The 20,923-nt window shown below is 39.2% G+C and overlaps 1 protein-coding gene across 5 annotated transcripts in view; it reads left to right on the top strand.

The window, feature by feature from the left end:
• The window catches only part of Wdpcp (WD repeat containing planar cell polarity effector), a 303,350-nt gene extending 283,210 nt beyond the window's left edge, over positions 1-20,140 (top strand). For 4 of the 5 annotated variants that reach the window (XM_052734723.1, XM_052734724.1, XM_052734726.1 and 1 more), the window contains 3 exons: positions 9,802-9,884; positions 11,163-11,191; positions 17,806-20,140. In XM_052734723.1, coding sequence (XP_052590683.1) covers positions 9,802-9,884; positions 11,163-11,191; positions 17,806-17,856 — 163 coding nt within the window. In that variant the 3' untranslated portion in view covers positions 17,857-20,140. The remainder of the gene's footprint in view (positions 1-9,801; positions 9,885-11,162; positions 11,192-17,805) is intronic. The other variant, XM_052734725.1, reaches the window with a different exon arrangement.
• The last annotated feature ends 783 nt before the right edge of the window (positions 20,141-20,923 follow it).

Genomic DNA, 20,923 nt, shown 5'->3' with positions numbered 1-20,923 from the left:
CGTTTCCTGTAATTGAGCTCGTAAGTATATTAGACAGACCTGGTTACATTCATTGTCTGCCCACTAGCTACTTTATAGGTGCTGCCTATAAAACTAGAAATTCTCAGGAGATATATTTTTCTAAGTTTGGAAAATGACTAAAGCTAGCCAATTTTAAACATGTTCCCAAAAATATAGTCAATCACAAGCCCTTTTTTAAAAAATGAAAATATGTCATCAATTCATTGCAACCAAAAGATATTTACAGATTTTGACTAAGGCAACGATTTTTAAAGCTGTACAAAATACTGTGAGAAGCCTAGTGTGGTGATGGGCACCTGTAAACCAACACTTAGGAGACAGAGGCCTGAGGATAACTCAAGACTGAGGCCAGGAAGATGGCTCAGAGTAAGATGCCTGCCATCAAGTGTACCAGCCTGATTCAATCCCTGGGACGCGCAGGCTGGAAGGAGGGAACACAGAGTTGTCCCTGGCTTCCCCATACATACATTGACTCAAGTACACATGCACATACACACAAATAAATGAATGTAATTATCATTTTTAAGTAAAAAATAATGTTAGAAAGAAAGTGGAAATTGGAGAACAAAACTAAGAGTATTTCTGTTTTTCCTCCCAGCTTAATCTGGCATTTTTTAAAAATTCTTTTTCTGACCCACTAAAGTTTATTATGAAAGGGAAGTTACTCTTTGTGGCTTTAATATCTCTCAAGAAGCACTGAGGAAATTAGCTTTTTTATTCCCATCATAGCTTAAGGTTAGACTTCCAGCGAGAGAGTATAGAAAGTTGAAAACAACCTCAGAAAGACAGATAGTTCTGTCTATATACCTTAAAGTTTAAAGTAGAGTTTGTGGTTTTGCTCTTTCCTGTATAGCTAACAACTGAACAAGAGTACTGAAATATCACACATATGTATGTGTTGTGTGTATTTGTATACATGTATCCTGCAATCTGCCTGAAGGGGCCAGTGACAGAGATAGCTTATCACTGTCATGTCATGCTTTTCCTTACAGGCCTTCCCTGTTATCTATCTATTGGTCGATGGTAGACAGGCTTTGTGTGTTTCTCAGACACACTGTGCACACGAGATGAGGCGAGAACGCTTCCTCTCTACAGATGTTCACAACAGCTGGTGACCCGTGTCTGGGCCTAAGACTGACCCCTCCCTGGCTTTCTCCATTATAAAGTGCCCCATCAGCTTCTTTTAAGCTCTCGTTTTGAAATCATTGGGCAACTTTTCTTAGATATTATTTTATCAGAGATTGTGAGATGGTGACTTTCTTTTTTTTGTTGTGTTTTTTTTTTTTTTTTTTTTTTTTTTGGTTTTTCGAGACAGGGTTTCTCTGTGTAGCTTTGCGCCTTTCCTAGGACTCACTTGGTAGCCCAGGCTGGCCTCGAACTCACAGAGATCCGCCTGCCTCTGCCTCCCGAGTGCTGGGATTAAAGGCGTGCGCCACCACCGCCCGGCGAGATGGTGACTTTCTAATTGTCATTCCCTCTCATATCTGTAAGCTAGACTGCATGAAGAGAATGTTCTTATCAAACTAAGTCACCCGACAGGCAGGGTCAATGTTAGGGGTTCCTTTTGGTTACCCCAGCTATTGCCTCTCCAGCATGACCACTACTGGGGAGAATAGATGGGAGGATTTCAATTCTGTCCTTCTGTTCTAGTGATCAATTTTTGAAAATCAGTGTAATATTTTGAAAAGGTCATTTTAGTGGCATTATCAAAAGCCTAAAAATGTAATGGCTTTAAATTTCATTTTTGTAATTTCTAAGTAGAAATGTCCATCACTTTGTTAGCATAAAAGTGAACAACCAAAGTCTCTCTTTGGAAATTTTCAGAATAAATATGATATATCCCAAAACTAGATACTATATGGCCACTTAAGATCCAGGTGAGATAGAGTAAACACTCCATGTTGGCTCTCCTTGAAAGTATATGAAAATTCCAGACAGGATACATTGGAATGGTTATATGAGAATCCCAAAATGTGAATAGTGGCAGGTGGATTTATAAAAAAAAAAAAAAAAAAAAAAAAAAAAGACCAGAATTTAAATATTTCTAAACCTATGTAAGTTTACATAAAAAGTTGTTCCATCTGCCACCTGAATGTATATTGCTTTTAAATTCACATAAACATTCAATAAGACAGACCACATCTGATGTCATAGGCAAACTGAAAAAATACACAGTATGTTCGGTGTATTGATTGTAACGGAATTAAATTGAGGACAAATAAAAGAAAGAGATAGACAAAAATCTGCAAACATTTACAGATTTAAAAACATAATTTTAGATAATCTGATAATTAGAGGCACACTGTACAGAGTTGTAGGGCATATGCCTTAAATCGTGTATTGTAAAAATTGTTATTCTGTTAGATGTACATATAAAAAATGTCTTTTATCAACAAAGTGAGTTTCCACAATGAAAACACAAATAGAAAAGGAAATTAAACTAGAGGCAAGTGTAAGTAAGGAGGTGGTGATAATAAAAGCTTGCAGCAAGCTAAGTGGTTACTATCTGTCTGAAATCTCAGCACTGAGGGAGCCCAAGGCAAGAGGATAGCCAGTTCAAGCTGTGCAGTGTAAGAATCTGTCCAGAAACAAAGTGAAAGTTTTGAAAAAGGTATGTCCAGACACAGATAGTATCGTTTGTGGATTCTGCCTAGCATTCTGGAAAAACAAAAACAAATCCCATTATTTATATACAATCTTTCAAAAACTACAAGACAAAGAGACCTATCCTAACTTGCCTGCTAGGGCTGCCATTGCCAAAACAAGGAAGAGTATAGACATGGGACACTATAGAGCAATCTCTCATAACTCTATAGGCAAAAATCAGCAACAGCAGATTAACAATAAAGGTGAAGCATTACTTACTCAAAAATCCAAACTCTAAAATATTCCCAGATCCAAAAAAATTTAGTGCCAAAATTGGCAGATTTCACAGCTGGCCTTATATGACAGGGCACAGTCAAAACACATGCACCCATGCAGGCACATTCTCTTCCAGGGCCCCTCAACACCACACTGGGAGGGGACCCAGGAGGTTACCTGTGCCCTCCTTTCTCTCCCTCATTGTGGTCTCCCTAGGCTTGTCCTAGACCTGCCCTGCTGCTCACCTCTACCCCTCCTCCCAGCCCATCTCCATACCCTTGGGACCAACTGCCACATGTGGTGCAGGCCCAAATCACCCCCAGTTTACCTCCTCTACCCTCCTCAGCTGTCCCCACTAGCCTGTCTACATTCATTTGGGATTCTCTGCCAATCACTCCCTACCAGGGACCCCACACTCACCACACAATGCAGGGACCCAGGACCCCCCCCCCCCCCAAGTTCTGAGGAAGCCTAAGCACCTCCTCTTAACCTGTTCCCATTTTTTAGGGATTGACCTCTGACCCCAGGCCAGCTTTCTTCCACCTTGGTCTAGTCTGAAGCAGCATAGATTCTTACATTAGACAAATAGCCAAAAAAGAAGTCCACATGCCTAGGTCTCATCATAAAGACATAAACAATATGAAGACAGTATACTCCAACTCCCCAAATCCATCAGCTCTATATAAAGTTTCTCCTGTGAGAACTACCTAGATGAACCCCAGAACACAGAACTCCAAAAACAATTATAAATTTATGTAGCAGGCTTTCTTTTAGACCACCAACCAGCTCCCACATAAAGACACAGAGACTTAATATTAGTTATGAGTGCTCAGCCTTAGCTTAGACTTGTTTCTTGCTAGCTCTTATAACTTATTTTAACCTGTTTCTCTTCATCTGCATTTTGCCTTAGGGCTTTTTACCTTTCTTTCCTTCTGTATGTCCTACTTTCCTGCTTCCTCCTTGTCTGGCCCTGACATCTCCATCTTTGTCTCCTTGATTTTCTCTTCTCTCTACTCCTCTTGAGCCTAGATCCCTCCTCCTACTTATTCTCTCTGGCCGCCAGCCACACCTATTGATACCTCCACTGTTTAGCTATTGGTCATTCAGCTTTTTATTAGACCAATCAGGTGTCTTAGGCAGGCAAGGTGAAACATCAACACATCTTTACACAATTAAACAAATGCAGCTTAACTTTTACATAGTTAAAGTAATATTTCGCAACATAAACAAATGTAATACATCTTTATATGGTTAAAGTAATATTCCACAACAAATTTCATCAAAGAATTTAAGAAATGTAAAGGAGATGAAAATCAAATAATTGTTTTTACTTAAAAAGAGCAGTAGTGTTCTTTTTCCTGAGTGGTACCCAGGAAAACACAGACCTATAGCTGAATTTTATTCATTTAGTGATCAAGAAAATCCAAAATTTAAAAACCCAAATTCAATAAAGAGATATAAAGTTATTGGAAGCATTTAACATGGAACTGAAAAACACAGTGATGCAATTTTAAAAACCTCAGGAGAAGCCTTACAAGTAGACTGAATCAGGTAGAAGACAGACAGTATCTGGACTTGAAGATAAAGAAGAGGATTAGACCACACATGCAGAGAATATAAAAAATTTTAAAGACAGAAAAAGAACATGTGGGGACAGCATGAAAAGATCAAAACTTTGAATATTGGCGTAGATGAGGGAGAAGTATCCCAGGTCAAAGATATGGATGAGATCTTCAGTAATATCATAGAAGACAATTTCCCCAAATTAAGGCAAAACACACCCATAAAGATAAAAGCACACAGAACATCAAATAAGCAAAACCAAGAAAAGAAACTCCCCTCGGCATAGAATACTAAAAATACAGAACAAAGAAAGAGTATTGAAAGCTGTAAGAGAAAAACTACAAGTCATGTATAAAGGAAAACTCATCTTAACCACTGATTTCTCAATGGAAACTTTGAAAGCCAGGTGGAGTGATGCACTCCAAGTCATACAAGACCACAGCTGCCTACCTAGACTACTGTACCCTGCAAAAATCTTCCAGAGTTGATGGAGAAAAACTTTCTATGACACAAATAGGCTAAAATTCCTTTCCACCAAACCAGCCCTACAGAGGATACTGGAAGCAATACTTCAGCTGAAGAGAGGAAGTAAGCACAGCTGAGAACTCTGGAAAGAAAACAAATAAGGCTATAATTACTGGAACACAACAACAAAACAAACAACAGAATGACTACAATCAACACACTTCTCGATAATGATTATACATATTAATGATTTCAGCTCTCCCATCAGAAGACGCAGGCTAGCACAATGGATTAAGAAATAAAATCCATCTTTCTGTTGCTGACAAGAAACTCACCTTAACTTTAAAATAGACACCACACATGGGACTGACCTAGGCCCTCTACATATGTTACAGTTGCGTAGCTTGGTCTTCTTGTGGGACTCCTAACAGTGGGAACAGGGGCTGTCTCTGACTCTATTGCCTGCTTTTGGGACCCATTTCTCCTACTGGATTGCCTCTTCCAGTCTTAATAGGAAAGGAGGTGCCTAGTCTCACTGCAACTTGATAGACCATAGCTGGCTGATATCCATGGAGGTACTGCCCTTTTCTGAAGAGAAATGGAGGAGGAATGGATTGGGAGATGGGAGGGACTGGGAGGAGAAGAGGGAGGAGAAACTGCAGGTAGGATGTAAAATAAATAAACAAGCAAAAGTGGACACCATCTTAGGTGAAAGGATGGGAAAAACTACTGCAGTAAAATGAGAGCAGAAAGCAAACAGGCGTTGCTATCCTAACAATCTGACAAAAATAAACCTCAAACAGAAACTAATCAAAAGAGATAAAGGACACTCAGTCCTAATCAAGGGAACGAGGGATCAAGAAGACCTTAGAAGTCTTAAGCATGTCTGCACCAAACTGCTGCACCCAAGTCTACTTGAAAGGTACGGCTGGCATTAAAGATGTAGATTACCACCAACCCAATGATAGTAGATGACTTCAATACACCATTTCTTCCAGTATACAGGTCATCCAGAAAAAAACAAAACTACAACAGCAAAACAAAAACAAAAATAGAAACATCAGAATTAACTGACATCAGACATCAAAAAGACTTAACAAATATCTACAGAATATTCCACCCAAACACCAAACACCATAAATTCTATTCAGGAGACCATAGAACCATCTCTAAAATAAACCACATCCTAGAACACAAAAACCTTAACAGAAAAATAGACCATGATTTGACCATAATGCAATAAAACTTAATAGTAAACAAATTTCTAGTAAGTACACAAACTCATGGAGATTGACCAACTCATTGAATAATGAATGGGTCAAGAAGAATCAAGACAGTGGTTTTTTTTTAATCTTGGAAATAAAAGAAATTTAAATGCAACACAACAAAAACTTTGTGATATATTAAAAAGGTCCTATGTGGGAAATTTATAACTCTTAAGAACCTTCATTAAAAAATCAGAAAGAGCACAAATAAATGGTTTTTGATACAACTCAAGAATCTGGAAAAACAAGAACAAATCAAACCCAGTAAATGGCAAAAGATAATAAAAATAAGAGGAGAAATTAATGAAATAGAAACAAACAGTTCAAATAATCAACAAATGTAAGAGCTGGTTCTTTGAGGAAATAAACAAGAATGACAGATCCTTGGCTCAACTAACCAGAACAGAGCCACTATCCCTGGTGAACATATGTGATGGCTAGTTTTTATGTCAGTTGACACAAGGCCAAAGTCATTTGGAAGGAGAGAACCTCAGCTGAGAGAGTACCCACCAGATCGGCCTGTGGACAAGCCTGTTGTGCATTTCCTTATTGATGATTGATAGAGGAGGGCCCAGCTCACTGTAGACAGTGCTATCCCTCGGCCCATGGTCCTGGATGCCATAAGAAAAGGGGATTTGGGTCATGGTGTTTTATCACAGCAATAAAATTAGCAACTAAGACATCTAGATGCAGAAATCCTCAATAAAATATTTGCAAACCATATATAGGCACATATCAAAAGATCATGATCAAGTTGGCTTTATCCCAGAGATTCAGGGATGGTTCAAAATAAATAAGTCAATAAATATAAGAAATTATACAAATAGACTTAATTGATGCAGAAAAAGCATTTGACGTAATCCAACAACACTTTATGATAAAGGCTCTAAAGGGAGTAGGACTGGAGGGAGCATACAATAAAGCCTGTATATGGTATATGACAGATGCAGCCAGCGTTATCCTATGTGGAGAAAAACACAAAGTGAGCCTATTGAAAGTCTGGAATGAGACAGGATTGTCCAGTATCCCATTTCTTTTCAATATAGTGCTTGAAGCACAAGCTATAGCAATAACACAAGGGAATTAAAGAGCTACAAATATGAAAAGAAGGCGGACTACCTGTTTGCAGATGATAGGATGTTATCCCCAAGAGATCCCTACAGTTCCACCAGAAAACTAGAACAACCAACGGTTTCAGCAATGTAGCAATGCACTTTAGAAGAAACGGTAGCTTTTCTCTATACCAACAGCAAACACACCGAGAAAGAGATGGTGGACACACTGCTATTCACGCCAGCCTCAAAGGGAAAAAATATGTAGGAATAAACCCAACCAAGAAGGCGCAAGACCTCTACAATGAAATCTTAATCTCTGAAGGAAGGCACTAGACGATGGAAAAACCTGTGAGCATGGGTTGGTGGAATTAATATTGTAAAAATGACAATTCCACCAAAAGCCATTTGCAGACTCAGTGTAAGCACAATCAAAATGTCTATCTCATTCTCACAAAAATAGAAAGAAAAAAAAATCCTAAAATTTACTTGGAACAAGAAACGACCCAGGATAGCCAAAGCAGTCTTGAGAAAAGAAAAATACGGGAGTGATTACCATTCCAGATTTTAAGATATATTACAGAGCCATAGTAATAAAAAAAAATGGTACTGGCACCAAAGACATGTAAACCACTGAACCAAAAGAGAAGACTCAAACGTGAGTACACGTGACTACAGGTGTCTGATATTTGATCAAGATACAAAACATGCACTAGAGAAAAGGCAGCATCTTCAACAAAAGTGCTGGGAAAATGTGAGTGTGCACTTGCAGAAGAATGAATTACACCTTATCAATCACCTTGTACAAAACTCACTGCAACAGGCTGAAGACCTCATGTGAAACCTGAATTACTGAGACCACTAGAAGAAAGCAGACAGTACCCTATGAGATATAGTTACAGGAAAGGACTTTCTGAACAGGACTCCATTTGTCCAGAAATCAAGGCCAACAATTGACAAGTAGGGCCTCATAAAACTAAAAGGCTTCTTCACAGCAAAGGAAACAATTATTTGAGGAGAATGGGAGAGAATCTTTGCTAGTTATTCATCTGATAGAGGAGTAATATCCAGAATATACAAAGAACTAAAAAACAGAGTCAAAAAAACAAACAACACATTTAAACAGTGGGCTATGGATCTGAACAGAGAGCTCTCAAATGAAGTCACAAAAATGGCCAATAAATACCTCAAATATTCTTCATCGTCCTTAGCAATTAGAGAAAGGCAAACCTAAATAACCGAGACTTCGTCTTACCCCAGTCAGAGCATCTAAGACCAACAAAACAACTAACTAACAAATGCTGGAGGGACAGGTGGGGGAAAGGGAAACTTCATTTACTGTTGATAGAAATGCAAATTGGTGCAGCCATTCAGAAAATCGATATGGAGAATCACAAAAAATTAAAATAAATCCACCATACAACCCAGCTCTAACACTCCTTGACAAATACCTAAAGGACTTGACATCCTACCCATTCGCTGTGGCTCTATTCACAATATCTACGGAATGTAAACAACAAAAACGTCCGTCAGCTAACAAATGGATAATGAAGATGTGGTACATATACATAATAGAATACTATATTCAGTTGTAGAGAAAAATGAAATCGTGATATTTGCAGGCAAATGGATGGAACTAGAAAAGATCATGTTGAGTGATATAATCAAGACTAGGAAAGACAAAAACCACATGTCCTCTCTCATCTGTGGTTCCTAGCTCCAAGTCTTCAGATGTGAGTTTATAGCCCAGAGTAATTAGCAGAAGCCGGGAAAGTAAAAAACCATGCCGGGTGAGCCCTAGAGAAGGGAGGAGCAGGGATACAAGTGACATAAATATTTAATTTCGAGATAACTGAAAGAGGCTTTCCACTGTAAAGGATGAAATCATGTCGTTTACAAGAAAATGGCACAGCATAATCTTCAGTGAAAAAGCCAGACTCAGAAAGGCAAATATTTCATGTGGAACTTAGATTTAAAAACAAAAACCAAATATGAAAGTACAGGGAGGGGGGCTGCCGGTAAGTAGGGAAAGGTCTGTAAGAGGGAGGAAGGCCAAGAGAACAGAACTGGGGTCGAATATTTCCAATATACAGAAAAAAATAAGAGCTAGCGTGTACTTCAGTGTTAGAATGTTGCCTGGGAAGCATTGGATCCTGGCCTTCATTCCCAGAACTGCCAAAATAGCTCATTAAAAGTAAGATTGGGGCTGGCTGTGTGGCATATGCCTTTAATCCCAACAGAGGCAGGTGGATCTCTTGTGTTCAAGACCAGCCTGGTCTACTGAGTGAGTTGTAGGCCAGTCAGAGCCACACTGTGAGATCTTGTTAAAATAATAATAGTATTTTAGAAAATGAAGATACTTTCTTTTTAACATAATGATATTAAAGTGATATAATTGCTGAAAGGTTTCAAGGAAATTTTGTAAATTTATGTTTTTAAATATTCAGAAGCTTGAAAATATTTCATATCTTCACTATACTGAGCGCTAGAGTATAGAATTCTTTCTGTAACATACCTACCCTTATTTTTTTTCTTTCTGAATCCCTTTTTCCTCTTAAAAACCTTCCACCCAGCAGACAGGCAATCGAGAAAAGGAGTGAGCAGGAGGGGAACCCCCACCCTGACTCTTCGGTGATCACCGCCTCAGATGCAGAAGGTAATGGAACTCGGGTCCCACAGAGGACAACAGGAAGCATGGTCATTTCAGGAGTTTCTGTACACTAATGATGAGAAACCCTAAGCCTTTCTAGTGAGTGGAAGACAGCTGGTGGCTGATAGAACAGAAAACGATGAATTATCTGATGAAAAAAAAAGATAGCCCTTAATGATTGTTTGAATAAATACAGGTACATATGAGGGTCTGTTAAAATGTTGATTCTAATTCAGTAGGTCTAGAATAGGACCCTTGAGTCCATGTTTCTAGCAAACTCTCATTTGACATATATGTGGTAAGCCTGGAGCTTACACTCAAGTAGTCTCACTCTCAGGATCTCTGGGAAGGTGATTTTGCTCTTGTCCAATTTAGCGGGAAAGCAGTGTACATATGTACCCAGTAAATGGGTAACAAAAGCAACCATGTAAGAGACTCCCTAAAAGAGGTACCAAGATGGTGGTGGCGCACGCCTTTAATCCCAGCACTTGGGAGGCAGAGGCAGGCGAACCTCTGAGTTCCAGGACAGCCAGGGCTACACAGAGAAACCCTGTCTCAAGGGAAAAAAAAAAAAAAGAGTGACGAAGTGACAGAGCAATCAATCACTGGCAGCCAGCATGACCAGCTTGGAAAGCAGCTGCATTTCAACATGCAGAATAAATGGTGTAAAGAGTGAAGGGGCAGAGTGTGGTGTGCCAGTGTTCTGTGTCCTCTCACCACCCTCCAGAAAGATGACTCCAGCTTGACCCACCCATTCTGTCTCTTGCTCCACTCCACGCCGCAATAGTCAGGTGTGCAGAACTGAGTGCCTTGAGGAAAGGGGATCTGTGCAGGTCACAGGTTAAGAGGACAGAGTGTAAGATCTGGGAACTTCAGGAGCAGCGTTGTGTCTCTAAAGAAGTCTGTAAAGAGCTCTGGCACATAAGTGAAACTCACCTGCCTTGCTGTGAAGATACCACTGTAAAAAAAGAATAAGCTGGGCAGGCAGATTTCTGTGAGTTCAAGGCCAGCCTGTCTACATAGTAAGTTCCAGGACAGCCAGGGCTGCACAATGAGACCCTGTCTCAAAAACATATTTTTAGAAAGGAACAATCTGGGTGTCCTCCACTTAAATGAGTGTGGACATTGAAAGTCTTGAGTCGAGAGAGCTGAGCATCCTCTTGTAATTGGCAATCTTAGACTAGTTAAAATTTGGCTATTATTTTCTCTAGTGTTTTTGCCATTTTAATTTATTTGTGATGATTTATTAGATTCTCAGTCATTCATACTGTGATCTCATTTTAGGAGGACTGAAAGAAGACTACAGGGGACAGGTAAAGTGTCTGTGAGAAACTCTGCAACCGACTTAACTCTGCATGCTGTCTGTTGGCCTACGTTAACCAGACTACATTAACAGCTTCTAGATAACTATTTAGCTGTTTATTTTTAGTAAAGCTCCCTCTGAAGTCATCAACAGTCAAAAATTAATGGGCTGGGAGCCAAGTAATACAGCAGCAATCTGTATCTGTGTTTCTATGTATGTCTGTGCATATCACTCCTTTACTAGTAGATGGCTGGAATTATTCAGAAGACTTAAAAAGACTTAGTAGATAAAATTTATCTAATACCTTTCACTTCATATTATTTTATGAGAAGTGCATATAAAATATCATTTCTGGAAAGTGATCCTAAGCCCCCCTTTGTATTCTTTGACATCCTAAATTGATCAACTCAAAAAAAAAAAAATGTCGTGTGAGGAAAAAAAACCTCATATAGTATTGTGAATTGTCCACAAAAGGCCATTGTAAGGCATCATTATGAATGATGGTTACAGTAATGGCATCATTTTGGACAAATCCTTTTCATCTCTTTAAGTCTGGAATTCATTTGTAAAACAGATACCAGTCCACATGCCCCATAGGATTGCCATAAAATTATTTTCTGAATGAGTGTGGTGGAAGTTTGTTAATTGTATGTAACTGTCCTAATAATAGTAACTATCAACATCATTACTTCAGTCTACTATTTTGCATTTTTTGTTGTTAGTCTTTGTTTTTAATTTTTAAATTCTCTCTGTAGCCCAGGGTCAGTGGAACTCACTTTGTAGCCCAGACTGGCCTCAACCTCAGGGCAATCCTCATTCCTTATCTTCCCAAGGGCTTTGATTAAAAGGACTAGATCTACTTAGTTCAGCCAACCTCTTTATAGATAATCATACCTTCATTGACATTATTTTTTAAATCTGGATTTAGTTAGGAGGAAAGCAGTCTATATTCCAATGAATATGCATGAATAGTCTACATTCACTTTGCTAAAACTTAGAGAAACTGATAAATTTTATTTATATATTTAAAATATTGCTTTGCAATTTCTCTTAGAAATGGAGCTTTACATTTGTTTATTTTGTGTGGGGGGGATATGGACAACAACATGCATGTGCCACAATGTGCATGTGGAGGTCAGAGAGCAATTTGTGAGGTTGCTCTCTCATTAATTGTGCAGATCCAGGGATCAAACTCAGGCCATCAGACTGGACAGCGTGTGCCTTTACTCACTAAACCATCTAGCTCCATATAAATATATATATAAATATATATATATATGTATGTATGTATGTGTTTGACTAGAGTTTATTTGTAGTTTGTAAACACATTTTCAATGGAGTACACTGTATACTTCGACCATATTTATTCCCTTATTTTCTCCTCTCCCCTGCAACTAGTTCTCTCCCCAGTCTTCTACTTCCACGTCATATATAGCACATAACTATGAATATACATATTATGTTTACAAATATACATCTAGATATGATTTAGAACAGGGTTATTTGTCGATGATCTCCTGTTCCATCCATTTCCCTACTAATTACATAATTTCATTCTTTTTATGGCTTACTAAAGCTCCATTGTGTATGTATAGCACACTGTAATTGGATGTTTCTCTTCTGCCTGCCTGTTCCCAAATACCTGGCAGCTGCTTCCCAAGTAATTAACTCAGAGGCTTAATATTACTTGTAAATGCTCAGCCAATAGCTCAGGCTTATTACTAACTAGCTCTTACATTTTAAATTAGTCCATATTCCTTATTTATGCTCTGTCACATGGCAGTACCTTTATTAGCATGGCACGTTCATTTTCTGGTCCCTCTGCATCTGGCTGGTGACTCTTCGCTCCACCCTTCTCCTTCCCATCATCCTTAGCTTGGCCGCCCCACCTATACTTCTTGCCTGGCTACTGGCCAATCATTGTTTTATTAAACCAATTTGAGTGACAAATCTTTACAGTATACAAGAGGATTATTCCACAGCACCACACTTTCATTATCTATTTATCTATGAATGAACACTCAGCTGGTTGCCTAACTTGGCTATTCTAAATAGTGTTTCAATTAACATGCATATTTTCTTGTAATATAACAGATTATATTCTTTTACTGCAATGAAATGACTAAGGCTATGTACTTTATAAAGAATATATTTAAGCTACAGTATGGAAGCTGAAAGTACAAGATTGGACAGTCCCATCAGTTCAGCATCTGGGAAGGTCTTCATGAACACAGCATCTCAATGGCAGGAGTGTATGTGGAGAAGACAGACCAGAGAGATTGGGGTTAGGCTTGCTGCTTTACAACATTCTCCTCTGCAAGTACAGCATAAGTTCCTGTGGAGAGCAGGCCTCCAGTGGCTTATCACCTTCATTGAGCCTCACTCTTAAAAGGTCCTACAATGTGCTAATGCTTTCATTAATCAGCCTTTAGGGGACAAACCACTTCCAAACTACAGGAATAATGATTTTTCCACATTTTTATCACCTCTTTTCCAACTTCAATTGGATATATCCAACAAAAAGATAAAATTGGAGTCATTATCACATTTTCCAGGTGCTTCTCATGGCTGACTCCAGTCTTAGTGTTCCCATAGTCGCCAGCTCGGAGTGAATAAACCTGGACACTACAACAGTACAGCTCTAGACAGGTTTCTCAACCTTGACATTTTTGCCATTTTGAGCCAAACCACTCTCCACTGGTTAATAAAAATAAATAAAAGTAGGACCTGAAAATAAAAGAATTGCTGGATACCAGGAAGGATATGCAGAGCAGAAAGAAGGTGGATGGACATGATGAACTCAGTATTCATGCATGCATATCCTACAGTGAGTTCCATTAGTTTATGTAATCAATATGTAATACTAATTATACTGTTTCAAATGGTAGGGATTTTGAATGGTTTTCCTCCTTAGCAAGCTGGTTTCTAGTACAGGAAGCTTATAAAAAGCAGAAAAATGATGCTTTTCTTTATAGTGTTTACAGCAGGGGTCATCAAACACTTCCATGAAGGGCCAGGGAGAAAACATTCAGGCTTTGTAGACTACGATGTTGTTATGGCTGCTTTACTCTGATGTCATACCAAAAAACAGCCTAAGACTATTCTTAGTTGAAGGTCCTTATGTCCTAATAAAATCATCATAAAAACATGAATTTCATGCAGTTGTTGTAAAATATGCTTTGATATTTTTGCAAGCCATTTCGAAGTGCAAAAATTCTTTTGTGGAGGAACTTGGATATCTATCTTTTTGACTTGCAGGCCTTGAAATGATGGAAGATAGATTGGATGCATATCATTAGCCATAAATTTGCTGAATCCACATTCAGAGAAAAGAGGCAGGAGGATTGCCATGAGTTTAAAGCCACCATGGGCTACGTAGTAGGACAGGTCTCAAAGTCAAGTGAATCTTTAAAGAGCTTGTAGCTTGGCTGGAAAGATGGCTCAGTAGGTTAAGACACTTGTCACCCAGCCTGAGTTCAGTCCCCGGGACTCACATAGTGAAAGGAAAGAGAGAGCTGACCCTCAAGTTGTCCTCTTATCTCTGAAAGTGCATTGCTTGTAACTTCTGGCTTGTGCCTGGTGTGGCAGTGAACATCTGTAATCCTAGCACTTGGGAGTTGGAGGCAGGAGACAGAGAAGTTTAAGACCAGCCTTGGCTACACAGTGAGTGAGTGTGAGGCCAGCAGGGACTACGGGTGGTTTCCGCCACACAAACTGTAACTTTCTTAAGACCATATGGCTAGTTTGCTCACTGTCTTGCTGTTACGAACAAGCGTGAAATCACCTAGTGTTTCCCAAACAACTAATGTAGGTGCAAGAAGGAAAATTCGTAAGTCTGCCCAGATAATATCCCAGACCTACCACCTGTCCAAAACCATGCTTATCGTTTTATCCTTGGGCTCCAGACTTGCTCTTCCTGGAAAATGGTGCTTGTTAAATCAAATGCAGTGAGAACCATTGGTAACACAGAGGAAATCTAACATAAATGACCAGACCATACAAGGAAAATTACTTCCTCAAGTGACAGTAGGTCCAAATCCAGCTGCAGCAAAGCAGCTCTTAACATGCTGTTAAGTCTACTTAGCAAAGTCTGGGTGCATGGAAGGGAAAGTGACATGGTCTCCCCCACACTGGGTGACAGCCGTAGTGCTTGGCAGGTACTTAATCATACGTAGAAATCAGTTGAGAAACCCAGTACACTCTTCTGTTGCTGTAAATTACTGCAAGAATTAACACGCACTTTGATTCAGTCAAGGATTAGCAGTGTCAGCACACAATAAAATCGAGGTCAGCCTTGCTACAACGGCAGCTTCTGTAACCAAAAGGAAAGAAACAAAGCAAAACCATCAAGTCTCCAGTTTTTATTGGGGGCTAAAACGTCATCAACCTTAAGCCAAAAGTCCTCCTTCTACAGGGTGTTTCTAGAGTAAGAAGTAATAGTAAACACAGGAAGAGTTCCTCTCTAAGAACATCCATCACAGGGTTATTTATAAAAAGAAATCAGAAACCATGTAGATTTAATTTAAAAGGAGTGGTTAAGCAATAGTATGTAATGGAATAAAACTCAGACATTAAAATCAAAGATTATGTATCCAAATCCCAGCTGATGATATGGCTTAGTGCTAGAGTATTTCCCAAGCATTAACAAGACCATGGGTTCGATCCCCAACATGACAATATGTGTATGTGTTTAAAATAATTTCATTTATTTAAACATCTGTAGAAAAATAATGAAAGCAAATATATGCTAACCATATATTTACATTTTCTAAATTGTATTTAATGAGTATCCTTTACTTTTAATAATGTGAAATTATCAAATATAAAATATCTTGCTTTGTTAATCTTCAATATATCTGCCTAAGGTAAAACAGGTACCAATCAATATCCTAAAGCAGTGGTTCTCAACCTGTGGGTTGCAACCCTTTAGGAGTTGAACAACCCTTTCACAGGGTGCCTTAAGACCACTGAAAAACACAGATATTTACATTATGGCTCATAACAGAAGCAAAATTACAGTTATGAAGTAGCAATGAAAATAATTTTATGGTTGGGAGTCACCACAACATGGGGAACTGTGTTAAAGGATTGCAACATTGAGAACATTGAGAACCACTGGCCTAAAATAAAGTTTTTAACAACCAGATGGATTTTAAAGCAAGAACTTCAGAAGAAGAAAAAAAATTTAAGGAAACCCTGGCATCACTGGAAGGAAAGAGAAGTAGATGCGGGAGGGGCCAGGGAATCAGGAAGGAAGGAAGGAAGGAGACAGAGAAAAAGGAAAGGGAAGGGAAGGATGGAAGGAACAGCTAAAGCACACAGAGCTTCTTAGGGAAGCAACCTGGCCTTCCAGGAACCAAGTGTTAATGCAGAGTCTGTGAAAGCTTTTCTCAGTCGAAAGGACTTTAATATAGAACTTAACCGCTCCCATTCATGATGCTCTTCGCACATGCTAAGCAAACATTCCACCACTAAGCTGTACGACACCCTAAAACTATTTTTAAATATCTACCTCAAAAATTATTTTAAAATAAGTGGTTTCCACTTGGATTTTAAGAACAATTCTTCGATTATGGCAGGAGCTGGTGAGGGAGCGCTCCAGTCCTACTCCCTTGACTTCTTGTTTTTGTCACTTCAATAGCAAGTAGCCTGTGACGTTTTTCAAAAAATACTCCCACTGTTTATTTCCAAGCATGATTGCCCATCCTTATCTTACCTTCAACACCTTTAATCTCAGAATTCTGTCGTGAAACCTTGTTGCTCTGTAGCTGGTAAGGTTGGAGGAGAGTCATGAAAAGAAAACTAGTGGAAGAAAGATAAGATTCTCATGGTGTTTCTCTATGGTTTCATAAAACAAAAAGGGATATAACCTTTACTGTTTTATGGCCTATTACTTTAAAAGTCACAATTAAACAAACAGTTAAAATAAAGGCAAGATTTGGAAGGACACGTGAGGTCTGGGGAGATGGCTTGGTGGATAAAATACTTGGCCAGCGAACAGGGTGACCTGAGTTCAGATCCTCGGAACCGACATAAAAGCCAAGTGGGTGTGATGGTCACATATCCTCTCACTACTTGGGAGGCAATGAGAGGGATCCCAGGGGCAAGCTGGACAGCTTGCTAATGTATTAGCCAGATTTGGTAAACTGTGAGATCAGTGAGAGACTCTGCTTTGATAATGACAGTGGGGAACACTTGGGCAAAGCACCTGCTGCCAACCTCAGACCTCCTCATGTACATGACCATGTGTGCACACCACATACACACACCCCACACACATACACCAAAGAACAAGAAGTGCATGTTCTAGGAACCTTGAAAGCACGTTGAGGCAGAGTCACAAATGACGACTGTTGCTAGAGTCCACAGATGCTCCACAGCCTCACCCTGTTCTCTGTCACCGCCCTTTTATGCCTCATGCATTAGTTATGGATTGATTTTTATAAATAGCTATGAACATTGTAGTCACTGAGTAAGGTAAACATGAAGGTCCATTTACACAAGCACAGCACATTTTTATTTCATTTCACTGTTTTGAAATACTTGAAAATCATAAAGATATGTTAAGTTGGTGTTTTACTCTGTTTGAACATGGCTTAATTATTTTTATCTGTTTACTTGCAGGACATTGGAGATGTTGGTTCTCTCAGAATGGTTCATTTTGGTTTGGTGTAAATCACTAGAAACTCCAAAAAAAAAAAAACCAAAAAAAAAAAAAAACTTGCCTTTTTCATATCTTTTATATTGCCCTGATTCAATACAAATCTCCATGTATGGATTTTAATAGAAGGAAAGCTGGTACATGCAGCACAGCATAACAATAGCAAAGTGACCCTAAATAAAAGTCCTCAACCACTTATTTTCATAATGTGTGTACTTTTTAAATGTCAGAAACTATACATCATTTGGAGCATCAGAGGTAGAACATTTAAGTCTTGTTTTCCCTCATCTTGTAAAATTTTCCTCCTTTGGGGGCTGTTGTTGGATTTTCTTTTACTCTAGCCCCACGTTGGGTGCCAAACTTTGTTGGGGTTTTTTTGCTCTTTTCTCTTTTGGGGGCCCACCACCCAGCTCCCAAATAAATCAAACATGGAGGCTTATTCTTAATTATAGATGCCCAACCTTATCTTGACTTGTTTCTTGCCAGCTTTACTTAACTGAAATTATTTCATCTACCTTTTGCCTCTGGGCTTTTTCCTTTTCTTACTTCTGTATATCTTACTTTCACTCTTATTCTGTGGTTGGCTGTGTGGCTGTGTGGCTGGACCCTAGTGTCCTCCTCTCCTTGTTCTCTTGCTCCTCCTTCTTCTCCTCCCAGATTTCTCATTCTATTTATTCTGTCTGCCTGCCAGCCCTGCCTGTCTTTTCTCCTGCATAGCCATTGGCTGTTCAGCTCTTTATTAGACCATCAAGTGTTCTGGACAGGCAAAGTAACACAGCTTCACAGAGTTAAACAAATGCAGCATAAAAGAATGCAACACATCTTTGTATCATTAAACAAATGTTCCACAGCATATGCAAATGTAACACATCTTAAAATATTATTCTACAACAGGGGGTTGTAGAGATGGCTCAGCAGTAAAGAGCACTTATCTTGCAGAGGACCCAGATTCAATTCCCAGCACCCACATGTTGGCTCATGGCTGTCCATAACTCCAATTCCAGGGAATCCAGTGCCCTCTTCAGACTGCCTCAGACACCAAGCACAGACATGTGGTGTGAGCCAAACACCCATAAATATATAATAAAATAAATCTTTACAAAAATTTCTAATCCTGGTCTTATTTATATTACTAATTTATATTACTAATAAAATATTTGTTAAGCAAAAGTTCCTGTCAGACCTACTGGAACAGACATTTCTCCATCGTGGATCCTTGCAATGAGGAACTGGTGGCGCTTGCCACAGCGAGCTGTCGTCTTCCCATGGAGGCTACTGCTTGTTCAGATTTGAGCTCCATGAGCTCAGGGCTCCTCAAAACATTGCAAAGAGAGTGCAGGTGGTACCTAGCCCTTTCTTTCCACAGTGCCACATGGAAATACGGAAATGTGACTCAGGGAATACATGGGGGGGATACTCTGTCTCCTGTGGCTGTAATATGCTATCCTTTGTCTCTGACCCCAAGTCCCACCCATCTTCTCCCAGCACCTATAAAGTGACAGCACTGTAAGTTGTGAGCATGAAAGGCCCTTCCTTGTCCTCAATACCTGCCACTAGCAGATGACACATAGTTTATAACTATAGATGTCTATGATAATATGAGTTACTGTCATCTTTCCAAGAACATGAGAGCAGGAAGGAGGTGAAAATTACGTTTTTCAGTTTGCTACTGGCCTAAAAAGTTTTGAGTTTATAATCTTTGAGCCATCCTAATGACATGTTGGATTAAATTTTTTTTACTATTTCTATTCTTTCTCTTGCAGATAATCAAAGTTGACTAATTTTTTAAGTTTATTTGTATATTTTTTTATGTGCATCAGTGTTTTCCCTACATGTATGTCTGGGTGAGGATGTTGGAACCCCTGGAACTGGAGTTACAGACACTCTTGAGCTGCCATGTGGGTGCTGGAAATTGAACGTGGGTCATCCGGAAGAGCAGCCAGTGCTTTTAGCCACTGAGCCATCTCTCCAGCCCTGAAGCTGACTAATTTTTAAAGAAAAGGTATGATTTTGCAAGGATGGCGTCATTTCCTGCAGGTACTCTAGCTGTCATTCCCACAACCTCAAGCCACATTCCTGGTGCACTATATCTTTTTGCTATTTGACCACTGTTTTCTGCAGCTATGTGAGAATGGCGGTGGTCAGTACCCTCTCCAGTTTCTCTGTCAGGCAGTTCAAACTCTATGCTAGAATGTGGTTGTGAATACATGTATTTATAGGTCCATGAATATTGTTCCTAGGGGTAAAGTTTGCTAAGTTACCCACATGAACATTAAACAAAATTTCGTTTCCCATCTTCCCAGCTGTTTCAGTTTCTTTTCTGTTGCTGTCATAAACACCATGATGGAAAGTAACTTGCGGAGGAAAGGGTTTATTTCAGCTTAGCTCTCAGGTCTCACTCCATCACTCACCATCCTGTAAGTGCAGGAACTCAAGGCAAGAACCTGGAGACAGGAACTAAGCAGAGGCCCCTTCTCAGCCTTCTCTCTTATACAACTCAGAACCATCTGCTCAGGGATGGCATTGTACCCAGCAGGCTAGGTCTTTCCACATCAATCATTAATCAAGAAAGCGCCCTACTGACCTGCTGAAAGGCCACAAGGGAGGTGTTTCTCAACTGAAGTTCCTCTTCTCTGATAACTCTAGCTTGTGTCGAGTTGACAAAAAACAAAACCAATCAAGACACCAACTTCACATGTCTCTGGAATAATTAACTCAAACATAGTAAACTAAATTTAGTCACAAGAATTTAGTGTGGGTGCTAGAGAGACGACTCGGTGGCTGAGAGACCTTGCTGCTCTTGCAGACAACCTGAGTTTCATTCCTAGTACACATCAATAAACTGAGTTGGGATTAACAAATTATAAACGTTGTTTGTTGTTTATTGAAAGACCAAGTAGCCAAAACTATGGTATTATACTTTCTTTTACTATGGTTTTAAATGTTAGTAAAGGAGTTAAAATTATACCAGTCTGGCATATTGACTGAGTTAAAGGCATTTGGAAGGGAAAAGCAGTAGCAAAATTACAGTTATGAAGTAGCAACGAAAATAATTTTATGGTTGGGGGGTCACCACAACAT

This window comes from Peromyscus californicus, unplaced genomic scaffold (genome assembly GCF_007827085.1).
Source record: "Peromyscus californicus insignis strain IS unplaced genomic scaffold, ASM782708v3 Scaffold_13__1_contigs__length_99412109, whole genome shotgun sequence".
NCBI lineage: Eukaryota > Metazoa > Chordata > Mammalia > Rodentia > Cricetidae > Peromyscus > Peromyscus californicus.
This window is presented reverse-complemented; position numbering and strand designations above follow the sequence as displayed.